We start from the raw sequence: 22,588 nt of genomic DNA on the forward strand, positions 1-22,588 counted from the left end.
ATACGGGGAGGGGGAAGGGTAAGCTGGGATAAAGTGAGAGAGTGGCATGGACATATATACACTACCAAATGTAAAACAGATAACTAGTGGGAAGCAGCCGCATAGCACGTGGAGATCAGCTCGGTGCTTTGTGACCACCTAGAGGGGTGGGATAGGGAGGGTGAGAGGGAGGGAGATGCAAGAGGGAAGAGATGTGGGGACATATGCATAACTGATTCACTCCATTATAAAGCAGAAACTAACACACCATTGTAAAGCAATTATACTCCAACGAAGATGTTAAAAAAAATTTCTGGAGAGTACATGTAACTATAAGCTACTCTTTGTGGAATCTCTACTGTAGTGAAAAGGAGAGGACCTAAGGTTGTTTGTTTTGTTTAAAAACTTACTCCAGCCTGAAGGAAGAAAGAAGATAACGGAAACTCCAGAGCAAGGCTCAAGAAACTGCAAACTGTAGTTACAAACCAGAAACATGAGTGGGGGAGGTCTTCTGGATAGGAGTACCCATCCTTAATTATAGAAAGCAAAGGTTCAAGATGCATGTCATCAACTGGAGAGAATATGCCTAAATGACTCTTTTAAAGTTAAGCTTTTGTTAACCTTGAGAGTTTTTGCTAAGTAAGAGGGAAAATCAAATGACTTTTACTCATTCATACCTACCTAAGATAGCACTGGAAGTTTTTTTTTTTTGCCATGCCGCACAGCATGCAGGATCTTAGTCCCCTGACCACGGATTGAAACAATCTGTTTCCCTTGAAGTGGAAGCGCAGAATCTTAACCATTGGACCACCATGGAAGTCCCAGCACTGGAAGTTTAAGAACTATAAAAGCTGCAGTGTTTGTGGTTAAGAAGTGAAGTTCAGTAAAAGAATGAGAAAAATAGTAGAGGGTCCAGACTCTGCAGTGGTGTATTTATATTTTCCCCAGAAGTGTCTGGAACTTGGGAGCAGGAATGGAGAAATAAATGACCCCCCCCCCCAAAAAAAAAGAAAAGAAAAGAAAAGAAAAAAATAGTGGCAAAAATCAATAGTAAGCAGTGAAAGATGAAGCAGACAGGAAATCCAGTGCCGGACCTGTTCGAGCCTCTAGAGAGGCTAGAGCAGTCACTAGTCACAAGTAAATAAAGTCAAGATTCAAGGCCAGTTCTTTACACCATAGATTCAGCAAGGCAATCCAATTTATTAACACTTCCCACATAAAAGCAGTTTACTTTTATTTATACATCATTGCTCTGTTTGCTATGGGAGTAAAGTAGAATTGAAAAATGAAAAATAATACTGTCATCAAGACTAGGTGCTTGACCATATTCTATCTTACTAGCTCTCACATCGTTTTCATTCTTTGCAAGGATCTGGCTCAGATTTGGAACAGCTCAAGATGAAGGGCTGGCTTTAGCTTACTCATCTTGCATTTTTAGTCTTAAGTTCTGTATGACTGTCAATATTTTATTAAATCTAATTTCCTTCTTAAAGAACCTGGGCCCCGTTTAAAAAAAAAAGTCTCAAGAATATACTCAAAATGAAACTTTAATATCTAGCTTTTCCACCTGCTGTAACAATTAGCCAAATCTCTTCACCTGGGTATATTTGCCATTATCTTTTAACTGACAGGGGAAAAAAATGAACCTTCATAGTTTCTAGATCCTACAATGTGAAGTGTTCTCTAGTTTTTCCTTTTGTTATGAGAAAAAAAACCAGGAAAACTTGTTTAGAACAATTTTTAAATTCACAATACTTTTTGCCTCAACAAAGATTTGCTAAAAATGCTTCCTATGAGGGAATTTTATTAACAAGCACTTTCCTCTGCTCTTAGGTGGCTATTAGCATCTAGACCATATCTATCCAATGTAACTTTCTTTAGACAAAATAATGTTCTTCAATCTGCAATGTCTACCCAATATTGGAAACCATTAGCTAAATATGGCTATTGAGCACTTGAAATACGAATACTGCAAACAAAAAACTGGATTTTTAAATCCAATTTAGTCACACATCACTTCTGAACACTTGAAATATGGCTAGTGTAACTGAAGAGCTGAGTTTTAAATTTAATGAATTAAAAAACTTGACAGCGCAGATCTAGACCATGAATTAGATAGAATCCAATATGCAGGCCTCTAGATATCCTACCTAAGGAACACTAGCAGTGTTGCAGTGAGTAGTTAAGACTATGTGATCTTGGGAATTCCCTGGCGGTCCAGTGGTTAGGACTCCGCGCTTTCACTGCTGAGGGTGCAAGCTAAGATCCAGCATGCCCTGCAGTGCAGCCAAAAAAGAAAGAGACTATGTGATCTCTAAGGTCCCCTCTACATATTACTACCTCTGCTGAGAAGCTTCCTACTATCTATCCCTTTCCTCTCAACCTTGAAGTTAGCTCAAGTTTGACAGTTCATATAGTACATTGTATATCTATTAGTGATCATCTCATTATTTTTTTCTCCACCACTAGACTCTCAGCTACTAAAGAGATCTTATTTATGTCTATCACTCCATCTAGCTTAAAACATGAATGGCACATATTAATTGTGCTTCAATGGCAAATGTAAGTCATACACAAAAAGACGAATGGGTTACCTGGCTTAATATTTCAGCTACCACTCTGTGCAAGAGAATCCAAAAGTCATCTATCCAACTAATACATGATGAGGCAGAGTAGGCAGACTTAGAGTGTCATTTAATTCAAACAACATGGCTTGAAAAAATTTTTTATTCATTTTTGTTTATAGAAATTATCTTTTCTTCCTGGGCATTTCAGATTGCCAATCCTAATTTAGCCTTCGTATGAGTCAAGTAATAAAATGAAAGGCAAAGAATCTTTTAAATAAAGATGAAAATTAAGCATTCAAATGCAAATAAACAATATTTCAATAATTTAACATAATCACATTTCGAAAAATCTACCAGTTTATCAAATATTATAAGCTCACCTTGGTCTATAGTATGAATATAATAGTAATAATTCCTGGGTTTAAAATATACACGTGTGAATTTCCCTAGTTTTCTTCCCGACACTTAGACTGCCTATTTCTTTGCCTGTTTGAGATTCCTTCTAATACCTTTCTTTAGCTACTGGTATTCACAAATCAATTTCACCATCTTTTGCTAAGCAAAACAATTTCTCAATTTCATATTAATAGAAGGCTGAAATATGACTTGGAAAAATGTGTTAACCACTTTGACATAAAACCTTTCAGCAGTTTTTGGGTAGAAAGTGGAAACATTCATAGAACTTATTTGAAAGAGCTGGGTAAATAAGCCTCATATACACATTGTATACCTGCTTACATTTATTTGCATTAAATTTTTTTCTTCATATTAAAGGAGAAAAAAATGTTAATAATGTTTAGTACAATTTGACTCTTGAACTCATTGTTTTCTCAGTTTGTCCACCATATCTAGTATCCATGCCTGATTAGTACCTGAAACTGCACTCTCCACAAAATAATCATCGGCCTCTACTATTACATATCAGGAAGTGCTATGATAAGATTCAGAGTGAGTAACAACATAAACTTCTCTCAGGAGAAAATGTGCTGGGGCTGGCTGGGAATAAAGCCTAGAATATTGGAGTTGTTCTCAGGCAACCTTTTTGGAAGACTACTTCATGTTCATAAATATAAATAATACCTACCTCTTTATTTGCCTCAAAAAACGTTTTTCTCCTTAAAATGAACTTAAAAAGAAAATTAAGCTGCATTAGTGCAATCTATTAGGATAAAATACTAGTACTGAGTAGACACTTTAATCTTCTAATCAAAGCAGTTCTTGGATCACTTAGCACTGGCAACATGTGGTAGCTGGTGAGAAAGGCAAACTCTCAGGCCCACTCTAGCCCTAAGTCTGCATTTTAACAAGATCCCCCCAGGTGATTCAGCTGCATGTTAAAGTTTGAGAAAAACCATTTTCTTCCTGTACACAGATATACACATTTAAAATTATTTTATTTACAGGGTCAAATGAGGAAAAAGCACATTGGTTTCCTCCTAACTGCCACATCAAGAATGGTTGTCAAGACTTTCATCTAATTTTATAACAACCTGAATGGGCAATATGGATTAAACTAAGGTTTCCAAGTTGAAATTAACCTATGGACAAATGGTAAAGACAACCCAGAAAGTTCAAGCAATTTAGTAAAAATTTTCTTATGTGTATTCTTCCTGACACTACAATATGTCAGCTTATACATGTCCAGTTCTTTATATACAAACCTGAAAAATAAGAACTCTGAAAACCTTGAAGTTTAACCTTTGTGGCAAAATCTGACTTGAACTGACATTAAAGTATTAATGTAGTAAATGTAGTAGGTCTTTTAACCCACTGACTGTGATCATTCCTGTTTTGCTGCAAAAGTGTTAACGTATAAATTTGGGATCCTGACACAAATCTCACTGGAAGTGTTACGCAGTATATGGTATGTGCCCCCAAGGGTTTCACACAAGGGCCCTTTTAAGGTAAATGTAATTGAAAGAGCAGAAGAGACCCAAGCAAGGAAAATTAAATCTACCTGAATAAACTTCCATGCTAATGCTGGCTAAATAAAAACAACCTAATATGATGCCTTAGAAGCAATAATATGGTAAAAGATAGAGAGGCATAATAAACTGCTTGAACAGGGAGTCACGCTGGGGGTCAATCTGAGAAAAGGCTAGTAAAAGAATTTGTAAATGGTAAGGAGCATGTTTCTAAAATTTTCCCTTCAGAAACCACAATTTAAAATATTATAACACTAAAGGGGGGAATATCTCCACAGATGTCTAGATTAATCGAAAATAAGGCAAACGGCCTCTTTGACCTTTAGTTACTAATACTCAAAAACTGAGTCCGTCAAAAATTCAGCCCATATTTTCAAGTTAAGTTTCTAGTATGCACCGCATAATTACAACATGATGCCATTTATTTAACAAGACTCTGAAAGAATGAGTCCCCAAGATCAAATATATACATTTTTAATATTTGAAATATTTACATAATGGAACCATGTCATGGTCCCATGTTAAGAACAGTGTTTTCAAATGTCCTCTTAAGATTAAAAAAAATCTAGTAACTCAAGCTCAGTTTATGCTTTTTATGTTTTTTAACACCCCCTCCCCCACCCAATCTTTTTAAAAAATAAATACTCAGACACAGGAATAGCTGCACCTAATTTCTGTTAAGAACTATTTAAAACTTGTTACATTTTCAGGTAATTTTGCTCCCTGGTGATTTCTGATCTACCATAAAGAAAGCCCCATGTATGTCTCTAAGAACACCATCAGTACGTTTTTAAACTTTGATGAGCAGAGGTAAACAAGGTGTGTGCCTACATATACACACACAAGATAGAAACCCTTTACAAAACAAAAAACTAGTGGTAACTGCTTTAAATGATTTACTTTATCCTCAGAAATAAGATGTAAACTTTGTAAATTGCCATGATAAATTCCTATTGTATTTTGTCAAACATTCCTAGTCTGTAAAATTGCCTAATTTTTTATTTTGCTTCTTTTTAAAAAAGATTTTTTTCACTTAAGCTTTTTGAATGAAGCTTTTTTTTTTAAACAAAGGGGTACAAAATTAAACTAAGGGCCAATTAGTGCAAAAAATGCATTAAATAAAGCTCTCCAGAATCTAAGGATCTGCCTCATACCTGAACAATGAAATCAGGGGGGAAAACCACTATGACTCACACTCCCTTAAAAGAGAGGCTGACGCAGCCAGCTTTCAACAGAAAAACCCATTCCGTTCAACAAACTGTTGCTTGCCACAAGAGAATACTATACTCCGGGAGACTAATAACCTAATTATCCCAGACATTTGGGTTGGCACAATACCATGTTTCCTTTACAATTCTAGTCTTCAATTAGGAAATGTTTCAGGGAAACTTCCAAAGCAAATTAGGGAAAAGTAAGACTTTATACATACATTCACACAAACACATTCATACAGAGATACAGTAGGAATGGATTGTCTGCTACTTTTCGCACTCTAATTTTAAATTCCATGCCATCATGAGGGCCTGCCATTTTTGATCAAGGGGGTAAGGGTAATAGGTATGACTGGTATTCTTTCAATTTAAAATTGTTCATGTTGGTGCCTATACAGTACAGTTCAATATTAAGTGCAATTCTGCAAAAGAATTGGCGAGTCATTTTAATATTTACAAGGAACAAATCAGCAGAACAAAATTATATCAGATAGGCTGTGTACAGTAGCTGCGGCTTATAAAACATACCAGTAATTTGTACCTGGTGAGTATAAAGAGAACCATGGTAGGATTCAGATGTCTTTACAACCAAGGGAGTACACATGGCATTAACAAATTAGAGGACAAAAAAAATTCACATTTTCTACATTAAAAAAAAATTACAGATCTCACAAACGTCTTTGAAGACAAAAAAAAAAAAATTAAAGTCCTGTGAAGGGTGGGAAAGAAGAAATCTGAAATGGAACTCTAAATGTAAAAAGAATTTTACTTCACAAGACCAATTTTCTTGGCTTCTGTTTCATATATCAATAATCTCCACATCTTGACTATAAAAACTTCTGCTTCTTCATCAAGTACCTAGAAAAGGAACAAGACAAAAAACAGTCACACACGTAAGAGAAGCAATCATAAGCATCTCCCAACAAGGTAACTGGAATAAAAAAGGCTTTTATCTACCAACAAGCATTTATTTATACATGTCTTGAAAAACTACTTCCTGAGGAAAGCAAATGTTATAAAGAACACAGTAATTTAGACAGAACTGGTTATGTAACTACATAATACTTAATACAGAGTATCTCATTTACCCCTCCCCAAGAACCTCACAATCTTAACATTTATTTAGCACTTATTACATAAGTGACACTGAAATATTAAATGAGAATATATGTGTAGCATTTTAATATAATATCTGGGATAGAGTAAACAAAGTGAACACTATCATCACAAGGGACACAAGACTATTGAATAAATAAAAGTTTTTTTCTCCTTGGCAAATCAAGTTATTTTTTCTATCTACGTATGAGTTAGTTGCATCATGTCCTCACCACTGCACTACTCCTGCCCTCATCACCCACACATATGTGGCACTCTACACCAGGGCTGCTGTGCAGTAAACTGGAATAGCATGCTTCCTTCTACAGAAGGCAGCAATGACTGAGTTCCAGGGTACCACCGTCATAATGGCATCTGGCCTAATGCTGCCAAGACTCTGGAGAAGCAGGCCAGGTTAGGAGTTAAGCAAACCACATCTCTAGCCAGACTACTTAGATTCAAATAGCTCTTCTACCTCTTATTAGTTACGTATTCTTGGTTGGGTTACTTAATCACAATGAGCCTCAGTTCTCTCATCTGTAAGACAGAGGTTATAGTAGCTATGTCATACTGCTTCTACTGTGGGAATTAAAAGAGTTGATATGTACCAAGTGCTTTGAAGAGTGCTTATTATTACAATCAGTAAGTACCTAAAACAAGCCAGAAATGGATTTTCCTGAGAAATTTCCTTACATTTCTCAGTGATGACAAATAAAGAACTTAAATAAGATATCTATGAGCCAGACTTAACCCATAGTTTAAAAAAAACTGCTGTGGGAATTCCCTCGTGGTCCAGTGGTTAGGACTCCACGTTCTCACTGCCAAGGGCGCAGATTCAATCCCTGGTCAGGGAACTAAGATCCCACAGCCAAAAAAAAATGAACTACGCTGCAACACTAATTAATGAGGAATTGAACCCAGGGACAAACAAAAATGCAACCAAAGTTCATTAACTTACATAAAATGAGGAAAGGTACAGTTTGAAAAAGATTTCTAATAAGAGCAAAATACTACTTGAGTTAAAATTTCCATCTCATTTATTCAAGAAATATTTAGAGGGTACATGAGCTATTACCAGAACAGGCTGACAACACCAACTCAATTGGTTTCCTCCCACTCTGATCAACAATGAGCCAGAAAATAATCAAAAACAATATAAGCGAATAAGCAGTAGAGTTTAATTATACTCTAAATATCAAACTGTTTCAACAGATCAAAACGGATTAATAGTGACACATGACATCTTCACCAACAGTGATCATACCTCTGCCAAGGCCACAAACCAGAACACTGTTTTTTTTTTTCCTGGCCGCATGACTTGTGGGATCTCAGTCCCCCCACCAGGTATTTATTGAACCTGGGCCCTTGGCAATGAAAGTGTAGAGTCCTAACCACTGGACTGCCAGGAATTTCCTGATTTTTTTTTTTTAATTCCTTAACTCAGGCCTAACTACAAAACCCTCTCTTCACTCAAGGATAACTTTGTGAACAGGCTGGAAGGTCAAGGAAGTTCAGATTGTATCCCTAAGGACTGGGATCTATTCACATTTCTCCTTTCATCTGAGGCTCAGAATTATGGCATCAAACTTTTCACAAACGTTTTTTCAGGAATTTTAGACAACAGATGCATTAGGCTAGCTAGGCAGCAGAAAACTAATGTTATCTGGCTTCAGACATCACATAGTGTTTGGACACATAACATCTTGACCTTAGAGCTCCTTTTAGTTAGGCACCCTCCTATGGCACTCCCTGACAACTTTAATTGCAGCTCAAAATGAAAGTTTCCCTGGTCACCTATCATCTCACATCATGCTTGACGTTTCTTCTTCCTCTCTGACTCTTCTTCCTGTTGCTACTTTCCCACTCTGCCCTTTAGACCCTATTCCACTTTATGCTATCCCAACTTCTTTAATTAGACTTTTCATCTCCTTACCTTAATTGAAAATGTGGTACGTCCCCTAAAGGCCCTGACACCCCTGTGGCCTTCTGAGAAAGCTCCTCACTTTCAAAGCTTTAGTCTCCACAAGAGAGGGGAAGCTGCTGGATCTTCATTGTTTCTCTCCTAGTAAACAATATCTCCACTGATGTTCGCGAGATCTCATTACACCACCGGTTCACTCCAACAGCAGCTGTCTAGCAAATATCTAATCTTTCATCCACATTAAATGAGTGCTCTGGCAGCTGGTTCTTGTATTTCTCTCCAATCCCAGTCCCAACACACAGTAATTTCTATTTCTGTGTGTTATAACCCAGCTTAAAGTTCATTGATATTCTAAACAATGACATCAACTCTGCCCCAGAAACTCCCATGGCCATACTTTGCACCTTGCCATCATCTGGATTAATTTACCAATTGTATTCTTAAACATTCTACTCTCTAACTAAACCTCTCTTTCCAGTTATTTCATTCCAACACATCTCCCACAGCTTCACTGGAACCACCAGTCTTTGATTCATTCAGACCACCAACTTTGTTCTGATACTATTTCCTTTTCTTCCTAGACTGGAGTTCACAGTCCATTCTATCACTCTCTCACCTTTACCATCAATTCTCTTCCTTTCTTTTCTCACAAAATCAATGCAACCACAACCACTAACTCTAATATCCAAATTAAGTGCAATTTGGGATTTGATGTTTAACTACTGCCAACCCAACAGACACCTGCCCAAGTGACAAAAGAGTAATACAATCTTCAAGTCTCAGTTTACATGGTAATTCCTGTGATGGTTTCCCTAACTGCCATCAACACCTAACTACTCATCTCCTCTGCCCCATGATCATTTTTATATATCCCCATTATACTAAGGATATCACAGTATCAATATTGGTACACTTGTTTCCCTGCTGGTTCTTTAAGGGCAGATATTCCACCTTTCTGTGCTTCTAGCACATTGCTCTACCCAGTAAACACTTAATAAATGGTCTCTAAGTTTATGAATAGATTCAGAATTTATATTTATACACACAAACACCAAAAACAGGGGAGGGGAGAGAATGATTAAAAAAAAAACTAACTCGGGCTTCCCTGGTGGCGCAGTGGTTGAGAGTCTGCCTGCCGATGCAGGGGACACGGGTTCGTGCCCTGGTCTGGGAAGATCCCACATGCCGCGGAGCGGCTGGGCCCGTGAGCCATGGCCGCTGAGCCTGTGCGTCCGGAGCCTGTGCTCCGCAACGGGAGAGGCCACAACAGTGAGAGGCCCGCGTACCGCAAAGGAAAAAGAAAAACAAAAAACCCTAACTCTACTGTTGTCTAATATCTTACTATGAACGCCTTTAATCTCTTAATGCATGTTCAAATTTTAATTCAGGCCCATAAAGATTCTGGAACCAACACAAGGAGAAATTCAATCAAATTCAGAGAAGTTAGTTTGTTCACACTGATATTAATTTAAATTTTTTTTTCACATCTTTATTGGAGTATAAATGCTTTACAATGTTGTGTTAGTTTCTGCTGTACAACAAAGTGAATCAGCTATATGTATACATATATCCCCATACCCCCTCCCTCTTGTACCTCCCTCCCACCCTCCGTATCCCATCCCTCTAGGTCGTCACAACGCACTGAGCTGATCTCCCTGTGTAATTAAAATATTAACAACAGTAAATTTCTAACTTACCATGGCAACATCATCTAAAATGCTCTGAGGTGAACTATGAGCCATAACCTAAGAGAAAAAAAATAACTGTCACTTTGAAAATAAATAAAACATTAGCAATACAGTAAAAAAAAAAAATTTTAAGGTGCCCTCAAACTAGTATGAGAATTTCTTGTGACTTTAGAACCTTTCTATAAATTTCTTAATTCCCAGAATCTCCCTCTTTTCAATGAAAGTCTGACACTAAAACCTGGGATCTTAATCACCACATTATTTGTCTTCTAATTCAAATCCAGACTTATAAGTGTTTATGCTACAGTAATGACAAGTGGAAAGGGTCACTTAAATTAGCTATGCCTAATGTTAAAAGAGCAGTACTGGTAGAAAAATACCATTTCCTTAAAACGCAATTAGCTATTCCTTTATAGAAATACTTTGCCTTCAGGGGACAATGAAAGGATGTGGTATACCTTGGTGGTTAAGAGCATGAGTTCTACAGGCTACTTATCATGTAACCATGGTCAAGACACGATCTCTCCCTAAGCCTCAATTTCTTCATGTATTGAATGGGGATACTGTTAGTAACTTGCACTTCCTAAGGTTGTTGGGAGGTTTGAAGAAGATGAAGTCTTGTAAAATGCTTAACACCGTACCTCCCGGGAAAGAAGCCTGGCACACAGTAATCAGTCAGTTAACACCACTATTATGCTATGAAGGGCACTATACTTTCTTTTCCAAAGGATGGATGACTGAAAAAGAATTGAGACAAGCTATTGGCTGTCTCCACTAAACCTCAACTGTACTTCAGCAACATTCTAACCATTAAGACAAGAAGGGGGTGGCAAAGCATTCTCAGGGGCAGGGAGAGAGCAAAATTGGCAGCAGCCAGCTATTCTGTCCTCTCTGACCCTCTGAAATGAAAGCATGCAGCGTGGGGTCTGAAATAGTATAGAGGGGTTCACTTAAGTAGCCATGACTCTTGTAATTAAAACTAAATTATCACTGACTTGGGCCTGTAAAAATTTTCAATTTAGAAAGTCTCTAACATTTTGAAGTATATAACAAACGTTGGCGAAAGAGTAAAAGACTAACCTTAGAACAAACAAAATCAACTAATGTAGCTTCTTCTTCACCTATGTATTCTATGATTTTTTTATTAATCCATGGTCTAATTCGTCGTTCCATCAATATCTATAAAATAAAGCATGGTTACTAAATTGAAGAGCTTTTTATTACATTTACTTAAAAAACCTATGTAACTTCATAATTTTTCTTAAGGCTAAAATACAGTATGATCATTAACAAGTTGACTTAACACAGATAAGTATCGAGACAAAATTATTTGCTTCTAATTTATGAAGACCTCAGGTACCAAAAGAATTTCCACAATAATCTATTATTATTGACCATGTCAAGATTCTAGCCACCTTATCACCCCTATTTGTCATAAACGGAATGAACTGAGTTTGTGTGCTATAGTCAAAACCAAAAACTTGCAATAAAATAATGAAATACAATTTGCTACTCACAGAATCCACAATAGACCAATCCAGGGGATAAGCAAAGAGCTCAGGTTTGGCTGTAGGGATTTTTTCAATGAGACTCTTAATGTGTTTGCGCTTTTCTTCAGTGTTCACAGTGCCTTTGGCAGCATTTTTATCATCTTCACCATAATCCAAGGGAACCAGTTTCCTTTTTCGGGGTACATCATCACTGTCTTCATCCTCAAATTTGTTAAAGACACTATCTACAGGGAGTTTCTTTCTCTTCACAGAATTAGGCTGACCAGGACTATTGGAAGCACCTATAGTAAAAACACTGTATTAGCACAATGACTTAATTCTCAAATGTTACATTTTACAACCCACCATGCCTAAAAAGCACTGTAAATATAACTCCACAAACCTCAGAGAAAGATGCCAGCTATAAAAAATAACTCACTAATCACAAGCGCTAGAAAATTTAACTTTTCACTTCTCAGAACGCAGGGCAGCTGCAGATACAAGAGCACTAGCAGAACTATGAAAACAATCATGAGCTAGAAAGGCATTTTTTTTTAAGTAGTTTTCTAACTACCTACCAAGCAGTACATATTTATTTTTCCCTTAAGGCAAAATTTATGTAGTTGTGGCGGGTAGAGGGGTAAAGGAGGGAAAAAGGAGGAACGAAATGCAAACATACCCAGTTTAAGACTCAGTCCTATTTTTGGCCTATGCTCCTCAGGTTGTTGTTGATCTGGTGAATTTTCATGAGGAATAATAATACCACAGGGAGACTCATCTCCAGGAGTGTTGGGAGTTGCATTGCCACTGGCAGAGGAAACAGATGGGGCAGAACTGATGGGCCTCAGAGTCGGTTTGAGACAGGGCTTTTGCTCTGGCTCTTCTTCCTCCTCCATGGGTTCCTCTCGTTTTTCTTCTTTTTCTTGCTTTTCTTCTTCCTCTTCCTCTGATTCTGGTTCTTGCTTTATTTGTGGTTGTCTGCGCCTCTCAGCCTCTTGTTCCATCTAAAACCAGAAAATAACCTGGTCAACTGAAACAGACCCCAACTATCTTCAATTCAACCAGCTCTATGTTTTATCTTTCACAAAATCTCTATTTTTCTTCTTCCTTAGGAATAACAAAACACTGCCTCCTTCTATAATCAGAACTAAATCTATAGAATATATTAGGTACTCTGCAAAATGTTTTTTTAGTATTTCACATATATTACCATTCTTCAGTGGCCTGTATACACTCTACAGAGATAACAAAGGTAATTGCTAATAGTTGGCTAATTCAAAATGAAAAAGTATGTTTTTATATCTTTATTAAAGAAATTATAATTAGAAATTTTATTTTATTGGGTTGGCCAAAAGGTTCGTTCGGTTTTTTAGGTTCTAGTAGCACTTAGTTGTCTTTAACTTCATTCGAAACAATTTTGTTAGACTGTGTGTGACAGCTGTCATATCAGCGTGCATTTAAAAAACAGACATCAAAATTGGTGAATTTTTGTGTAGCCATTTTAATATTGAAGATGGAAGAAAAACCCAACATTTTTGGCATATTACTCTTTATTATTTCAAGAAAGGTAAAACGCAACCGAAATGCAAAAAAAGATTTGTGCCGTGTATGGAGAAGGTGCTGTGACTGACTGAACATGTCAAAAGTGGTCAGCAAAGTTTCATGCTGGAGATTTCTCGCTGGACGATGCTCCATGGTTGGGTAGACCAGTTCAAGCTGATAGCAATCAAATCGAGACATTGAGAACAATCAACGTTATACCATGCAGGAGATAGCCAACATACTCAAAATATCCCAATCAAGCGCTGAAAATCATTTGCACCAGCTTGGTTATGTGAATCGCTTTGATGTTTGGGTTCCACGTAAGTTAAGCGAAAAAAACTTAACCGTATTTCTGCATGCGATTCTCTCATTAAACGTAATGACAATGTTCCGTTTCTAAAACATATTGTGATGCGTGATTAAAAGTGGATACTGTACAATAATGTGGAACGGAAGAGATGGTGGGGCAAGCAAAATAAACGACCACCAACCACACCAAAGGCCAGTCTTCATCCAAAGAAGGTGATGTTGTATATATCGTCGGGTTGGGAGCCTTCTATTATATTGAGTCCCTTCCAGAAAACCAAACGATTAATTCCAACAAGTACTGATCCCGACTCGACAAACTGAAAGCAGCACTCGACGAAAAGAGTCCAGAATTAGTCAACAGAAAATGCATAATCTTCCATCAGGATGATGCAAGACTGCATGTTTCTTTGATGACCAGGCAAAAACCGTTACAGCTTGGCTGGGAAGTTCTGATTCATTCCCCGTATTCACCAGATATTGCACCTTCGGATTTCCATTTATTTCGGTCTTTACAAAATTCTCTTAATGGAAAAAATTTCAATTCCCTGGAAGACTGTAAAAGGCACCTGGAACAGTTCTTTGCTCAAAAAGATAAAAAGTTTCAGGAAGATGGAATTATGAAGTTGCCCGAAAAATGGCAGAAGGTAGGTCGAACAAAAGGGTGAATACGTTGTTCAGTAAAGTTCTTGGTGAAAATGAAAAATGTGTCTTTTACTTTACTTAAAAACCAAAGGCACTTTTTGGCCAACCCAATAGAACCCAATAGTATACACAATACACAAGAGGCAACTCAAATCCTCAGCCTGGTCATAGATAATCATTTTTTATTTCTTGGTAATGGCTGAAGGTGGTAGTCACTTCTGTATTCACAAACAGGAAAAGGAAGAAGTGGCGGGAGGGAGAATTCTGAAGTCAAACTCCTAAACCAAAATGAACACTCCCCCTGAAATTACAAAATATAATAAAAAATAAACATCATAAGAGCATTATAAACTGGGATGAATACATCAGCAAGTTTTCTGAGCATGAAACAAACACAGGAAAAACAAAAGTAAAAGTACGTATCCTGAACTACACAAAAATTTAAAATCTGTGCATAACACCATTTATCAACTCACAAAGGAAGTACAATGACCATTAAACCATCTGCAAGGCATTCAAACCCACTGGTAATCAGAGAATTAAAACATAGTAATATTGGGCTTCCCTGGTGGCGCAGTGGTTGAGAGTCCGCCTGCCGATGCAGGGTACACAGGTTTGTGCCCCGGTCTGGGAAGATCCCACATGCCGCGGAGCGGCTGGGCCCGTGAGCCATGGCCGCTGAGCCTGCACGTCCGGAGCCTGTGCTCCGCAACGGGAGAGGCCACAACAGTGAGAGGCCCGCGTAACGCAAAAAAAAAAAAAAAAAACCATAGTAATATTCCCCAACCTAAATGTTATAATGGCAAGGATTTAAAACACTGACAATACTACCATGATGATGAAAAAAAAGACACCTGGACTATAAACTGGAGAAATTCTTGGTGGAAGATTATACCTGAAAGTAAAAGCACATTAGAAAACAAAACAAAACAGAAACAGACTCATACACAGAACAAGTTGGTGGTCACCAGAGGGGAGCAGGATGGGGGGTAGGGCAAAAACGTGAAGGGGATTAAGAGGTACAAACTTCCAGGCTTCCCTGGTTGCGCAGTGGTTGATAATCTGCCTGCTAATGCAGGGGACACGGGCTCGAGCCCTCGTCTGGGAGGATCCCACATGCCGCGGAGCAACTAAGCCCGTGAGCCACAACTACTGAGCCTGCGCGTCTGGAGCCTGTGCTCCGCAACAAGAGAGGCCACGATAATGAGAGGCCCGCGCACCGTGATGAAGAGTGGCCCCTGCTTGCCACAACTAGAGAAAACCCTCGCACAGAAACGAAGACCCAACACAGCAAAAATAAATAAATAAATTACTAAAACTCCTACCCCCAACATCTTTAAAAAAAAAAAAAAGAGGTACCAACTTCCAGTTATAAAATAACTCATGGGGAATGTAACATACAGCATAGGGAATATAGTCAATATTGTTTTAATAACTTGGTATGGTGACAGATGGTTACTAGACTTATCGTGGTGATCAATTCATAATGTATACACATGTCAAATCACTGTTGTACACTTGAAACTAATATAATACTGTATGTCAACTGTAATTCAATAAAAATCTAAAAATGAAAAAAAAGCACATTAGAAAAAAAGTGCACGTAACAATATTCCCACTTATAAAACTTATGTGTGAGGGGGGTTATAAGAATTCAGCCAGTTTTTAATTTCTTCATTACTGTGTTCTATGTTGTCTGAACTTTCTATTTACTTATGTAAGTACTTAACAGAAAAAAATAACACTATTTTATTTTGAAGAATAAAAGGGACATGTAAGAAGACATGGTTCCTGTTAATAGCATATAACAGACTTTTTTAAGTTGATATGAAGAATTTATAGTATTAAGATCTGTGATACACTAAGAACTAAAAACTTTTCTAACATGACACTATTCTTAAAAGCAAGAATGGGTATGCCATGTCCTATGACAGTCTTTTTCATTTTTAAATGACAAGCTGTTCATGAAAACATCTTTATTTTGGAAATAAAATATTTAGGGCGGTAATGAGAGAATTCAAACTACAAAAGTCATTAAGTGTCAGAGCACATATAAGAAGGACAGTTTCTAGCAAAGTTACATTAAAAGACATTCACTTAATAAGTCATACTTCACAGAAATAAAGGAGTAAGACATATAGATGATGTTGAAAATAAAGCTGTAAATCAACTAATATTGATGACTTACATAATAAAATAAAGAAAAAAAATACTAATATCCTCCCCCAAAATAGCAAGATGCATGGAGTGTAAACATTTCCCTTATAAACTAAACTATATCATAGTTGGCTGGCTTAAGATGACATGATAGCCTTAAAAGAATATTGTTATGGATGTCATAGTATCTTACCCTCTGGAGCTCTGCATCTGGATCCGGGTGCCCTTCTGCCAAAAGGCGCTGCCTGATTTCCTCTAGCTCTTCCTTCTCTCTCTTCCTATCCCGTTCATCTGCTTCCATTTCCTTTTCCCTATCACGCAACCTTTTCTGAAGAGCGCTTCCTCTGCAAAAGTAAATAACAGGCCTTATTTAATACTCAGGTCTAAACTACTACACATAATGTCTCCAAAAGCAAGTTCTTTCCATACTAACAGCTGCATGCTAAGAGACTGAAGACTGTCTTAATGCTCTATATCTGTAGAACACCCAAGACAGTGTACTCTCTGCATGTTAATGTTTACTAAGTCAGCACTGTCTTGTCACGTTATCACCATGCCTCATTCTTAAGTCACTCTAAATGAGTATCTACAAGTAAAAAAGTAGCTTTCAGAGGGAAGAATGCTCTCATTTTATACCTATTCCACAGGGAAACTAACAGGTAATCTGTGTTGTCTTGGAGGCCAAGTTGTGAAAAATTAATACAAGGAGTAGTAATATCCCAAATATTAGTTTTGTACCTTCAATTTAAATCAACTCCTTTCCTTGTGGGGAAAAAAAAAATTAACAGAAGCAGCAGGGCATAATCAAGAGAAAGCAGAGGTTCTATTTAGCACTTTATTATATCTCAGAATGTTGAAATAATGTACTGCTAATCTATGATTCAATAATTTTACTTTGCATTTTCTACAAAGTCAAATCCTTGGCATTCATTCAATTTAAAGTGTTAATCCAATGTTTTGATTATTTCAGCTACAGTGTATTAAATTATATATATTAAATGCATTCACTACATGACTGTATCATGCCAGGCACATGAGAAAAAAATCAAAATATTCTTCATAACCTTAGGGAAATTATAGTTTGGAATGGAGGGAGCAGAACAAAGCAAACAATTTTACCAAAGTGCCATAAATGTTAGAAGAATGAGAACAGTTCAGAAATGCCATGGGAACAGATATCAGGAAATGCAGGCTTCACAACTCTCACTTCATAATAGTATAGCAATTGGGTGAAGGAGGGCGGGAGGGTGTTCAGATTACTATGTAGCACTCTAGAAATCCTTGAAGACAAAAATTTCTAGGCCACCTTAGATAGTCATAAAGGCAAGTTATAATTTGCTATAAAAACTGAAGTTCTTTAAAACACATGAGGGACTTTCCTGGTGGTCCAGAGGGTAAGACTCCGCACTCCCAATGCAGGGGGCCAGGGTTCAATCCCTGATTGGGGAACTAGATCCCGCATGCATGCAGCAACTAAGAGCCTGCATGCCGCAACTAAAGATTCTGTATGCCACAACTAAGACCCAGTGCGGTCAAAATAAATAAACAAACACACATTTTAATAAATAAAAAATAAAACACAGGAAGAAAAGTTAATTTGTCACAATACTATTATGAACCTTTCTCCAAAGAAGGTGCATAGAATTGTCAATTCTTTTATAACAGGCCCGGACCCCCGGAAAACAGCATTATCAACTATGGGGATAATTACAAGATGAATTCAAAGATTTCTTTCTTACGCCACTGAGTGAACTTGCACTCTCTTGTAGACAAGAGAAAATACAGCTAATAAAAAGCTGACAGTATGAGTTCATAAAGCAAGGTTTCTTTACCTGTAATATTTGGGATCATCTCTATCATCATCATAATCTTCTAAGAATTCTTTTAGTCGTTTAGCTTCTTTTGCCTTTGAGGAAATGAAGGACAAAGTGTGCAAAATTAACATAAAATTAATTTAGATTACCCCCTCGCCCTTTCTTGGGAATAGATTTTTCTTATCCATACCACTTTAACTTTTTCATTCTCATAAACTTATATATTAAATGTAAGTAACATTAGATTTTTAAAATCTTTTACTCTTAAAAGCAAGTCAGATTTAGGGCTTATCCATGAAATGAAAGCCACATATACTGATGGTATGCTACAATAAATTTTCTCTATGAAGATACACTTCAAAGTACAGTAATTTTTTTCTAATGAAACCTAAGCACACCAAGAAAGAAAACTGAAAGTTATCTTATTGAATCTGTTAACCGGACAAAAATATTTTACGTTTCGTTTATAGGTAGATGATGATACAAGTAGTTTTTATGAATTGCAGGATTAAAAATTTAAATCACGTTTATGCATCAATCGAAAGGTAATGCCTGCCTAACTTTGAGTACACAAACCATGAAAGTATATGAATCTCTTACTCCTATTTTTGGAATTTTAAATACAACAACTATTATATTTCACAGAAATTATATCTAATTATATCTAATATACAGACATAAAAAATACTTTAAAGTGAGTACTTATAATCTACATCTCTATCTACTATACCAACAATATTATATACAAAGCAGATGTAGGTTTATGACTACAGTAAAGTATTAACACATTTCATCCAGTTCAAATGTTACACCTTTCTAAAGACTTCCCCAATATAACCATCTATCCATGACCAACTCCTTCCCCCAGACAAAATTAATCACTTTCTCTGTACTCCACTCCCAAAATACTGTGAACACACCATTATCATACCTTAAACACTCACACACACAATACAGCAACCAGTTCATCTCTCTGACAATACCACCCAATTGTTTAAGCGTTTGAAGCATTAGTTATTCTTGTACACCCAGTACCTAGCACAAAATCTGTCAAATGCATTCAAGTAGATTGTCAGGTAGCGATGACAATATTTACAAATATCTAAATAAAACACAGGGGACTTCCCTGGTGGGGCAGTGGTTAAGAAGAACCTGCCTGCCAATACAGGGCACACAGGTTCGAACCCTTGTCTGGGAAGATCCCACACGCCACAGAGCAACTAAGCCCGTGCGCCACAATTACTGAGCCTGTGCTCTAGAGCCCATGAGCCGCAACTACCGAGTCCACATGCCGCAACTACTGAAGCCCATGTGCCTAGAGCCCGTGCTCTGAAACAAGAGAAGCCACCCCAACGAGAAGCCCGTGCACCACAGCGAAGAGTAGTCCCCACTCGACAAACTAGAGAAAGCCCGCATGCAGCAACGAAAACCAATGCAGCCAAATAAATAAATAAACACACACACACGCACACACACACACACACACACACACACACAGAGGAAGGCCCATAATGTACGTACTAAACTATTAACATAAGTCACCTTTCATGAGGTGACTTTTTACACTATACACTTCTGCTACTTGAACATTTTTTAATGAGCAAGTAACTGCTTTTCTAACTGCTGGATATTTTTTTAAGCTCCCAAGCAAAAGATAACTAATAGGAAATTTTTCTCTAGAAAAACAGGTTTCAGATTTGCTTGCAGGAAGCAGAATCACTTCTTCAAATAATTTTATGTCTCTTACTATATTATTCTCTATTTTCTAACCTACGGTTTAAGAAGAAATTCTAGAATGGGAGCTACAATCCAGGGAAATCAAATTATTTTAAATAACTGTAGGACCTTAGAAGACCTACCATCCGGAAAACTATACTATCTAGTTGCTGCATGCACTCTTTTGGTTACTTACAAAAATTTCCTCTATGTCTCATGTTCAAAAGCTATTTGAAGAAGATTCCTAACTTCAGTAATGTTTTTGGAAGAATAATCTCCAAACTGGAGATAAAGAAACCTTCATGAACTTCTGGCAATGATAGAACATATGGAACATAATACTGAAGCAAGTACTATGATAAAATAAATTATCTTTTTGTCATTTTACTTAGGTAACAACCTTGGCCAATTGCTTTCACTGTTACAGTCTATCAAACAGTGTACATGAAAAAAAAACATTCATTTTTATGATTATCATGGAGTTAAAAGGAAGGATAATGTAGTAACATAAGGAAAAACAATAATTTATAAGCGCTATATACTGAAGTCAATAATTTTGATTTCTAAAAACAGGTCTTCTCATGAGACTATTTCCTTCATCCAAATGTACTACACTAATACAGAATATCAAAGCCTCTTAAAAGCCTCTTGAAATTCAGAAATACTGCAGATTCTTAATCAAAGAAAGGTCTATAAATTCTCATTTTATACTATGACAGATTTACTTTGACAGTATGCCAAATGGTAATTTACTTTATAGGGAGCAAAAACGTGAAAAATAGGAGGGAAAAACATTTTGGTGTACTGAAATTGTCCCAAAGCTACTTGAAATATATAAAAATTATCTATACTGGGAGCTCATACTTTTTAACTATAAAGTCACTTCTACTTAACAATAAAGATTTGATCTGATTTTTATCTGAAAAATCACTTATTTTTAACCAAGAAAATTACCATTTCTCTTCTTCTTTCTTCTTCTCTTTCAGCCTCTTTCTCATACTCCCGGGTTTTCTTTCGTTCTCTGATTTCCCAATTCTTAAGGCGCTAAAACAAAAATTGTCAAAGCTTAAAAATGTATACAAAGGGTTCTAAAATTTTTGACTAACCTACTAAGTACCAAGATTTAAGAATAAAAGCTTTCCCTCAATTTACCTCTTGATAAGCAGCCTCTTTCTCTCGGAGCTTTCTTTCAAGTTTTCTTCGTTCATATGCATCTTCCTCATCCTCTTCTCTGTCCCGCTTCTTGTCTTTTTCTCTCTCGCGCTCCCGTTCCCTTTCTCGCTCTCTCTCTCGCTCTCGTTCTCTTTCTCGTTCCCGTTCTCTCTCTCTCTCTCTTTCCCTCTCCCGTTCCCTTTCACGATCTCTGCTCTTTTCTCTACATAAACAAAAGATTTAAAAAATCGGTCAGTCTTTGTGTTTTCGTTTAAACCCAAGAGAAAGTCGGACAACATATATTATGAAATAATATATAAACTCACTAGCCAGAATTTAGCATTTGGTTTCTGCAGAATTGTAAACTCCTCTTTACAAGTCAGAAAGACGTAGAATATAATCCTGGCCCCAAATTCTGAACTGCTTTCTAAACTCAATGTTAATGCTTATCAGCATCTCAGAAAACAAACAAAAAAACCTAGATATGAGAAATACTAAGGGCCAACGAACATGTTACAAGATAGTCTACTTCACTAGTGATCAAGGAATACAGATATTGGCAAAGGTGAGAAGCAAAGAGCATTCTGGCATGTTGCATGGGTAAACTAGAACTACAGCTGACTCCTGAACAACATGAGTTTGCATTGTGCAGGTCCACTTATACAGAGTTTTCTCAATAGTAAATACTACAGTACTACACAATCCGAGGTAGGTCAAATCCACAATTGGTTGAATCCATGGACGAAGAACCGCAGATATGGAAAACCGTGTATACAGAGGGCCAACTATAAGTTATACTCGAATTTTTGCCTGCACAGAGGGTCGGCACCCCTAACCCCAGCATTGTTCAAGGGTCAACTGTACATCTATCAGTAATAAAAAGTTCTCAAGTATTTAATTCAGAGTGATAAAACCAAACTGCAGATTTGTGATACCATGGATATAATTATACAAATTTATGTATATATATGATATGAAACAGTACACTGTAGTAAAAGTATAAAACCACTCATTTTAATACATGTCAAATTCTCAATAGTGGTTATTCAAGAGAATAATGGTTATTCCAGTGGAAGAAGGAAGGGAAGGATTTTAATGCCCACTAAAGATAATAAGAGTCCTGAATTCCAGTTCCAGCAACCGGTGGACCTCCCTTCAGCTATCATCAGGTAGAATAATATCTCAACCCAGTAATGTATATTTGAAAACTAGCTTGGGAAAAAAAAAAGGTGGGATTTCCTCTCTTCCCTCCATCTACTGGCTTCCTTCTACTCATGCCCTTCTCCACTTCCTTTGTTCACTTTTGCTCTACCTCATTCCTAAAGAATTTGAGATATGTCATATGAATTCAGTATAATTATGAAAAAATTTACATAAAAC

At 36.9% G+C, this 22,588-nt stretch overlaps 1 protein-coding gene across 1 annotated transcript in view; it reads right to left on the reverse strand.

Moving 5' to 3' along the window:
- Window positions 1-2,653: 2,653 nt before the first annotated feature.
- Window positions 2,654-22,588, reverse strand: part of RBM25 (RNA binding motif protein 25) — a 54,415-nt gene continuing 34,480 nt past the window's right edge. Inside the window, exons 11-19 of the mRNA XM_082647705.1 lie at window positions 21,209-21,431; window positions 21,011-21,100; window positions 18,359-18,432; window positions 16,720-16,870; window positions 12,556-12,880; window positions 11,904-12,178; window positions 11,467-11,565; window positions 10,396-10,443; window positions 2,654-6,540 (exon numbers count right to left, since the gene is read on the reverse strand). Coding sequence (XP_082503831.1) covers window positions 6,448-6,540; window positions 10,396-10,443; window positions 11,467-11,565; window positions 11,904-12,178; window positions 12,556-12,880; window positions 16,720-16,870; window positions 18,359-18,432; window positions 21,011-21,100; window positions 21,209-21,431 — 1,378 coding nt within the window. The 3' untranslated portion in view covers window positions 2,654-6,447. The remainder of the gene's footprint in view (window positions 6,541-10,395; window positions 10,444-11,466; window positions 11,566-11,903; window positions 12,179-12,555; window positions 12,881-16,719; window positions 16,871-18,358; window positions 18,433-21,010; window positions 21,101-21,208; window positions 21,432-22,588) is intronic.

The sequence above is a fragment of the Grampus griseus genome (genome assembly GCF_964374135.1).
Source record: "Grampus griseus genome assembly, chromosome: 2".
In the NCBI taxonomy this organism is placed as follows: Eukaryota; Metazoa; Chordata; class Mammalia; order Artiodactyla; family Delphinidae; genus Grampus; species Grampus griseus.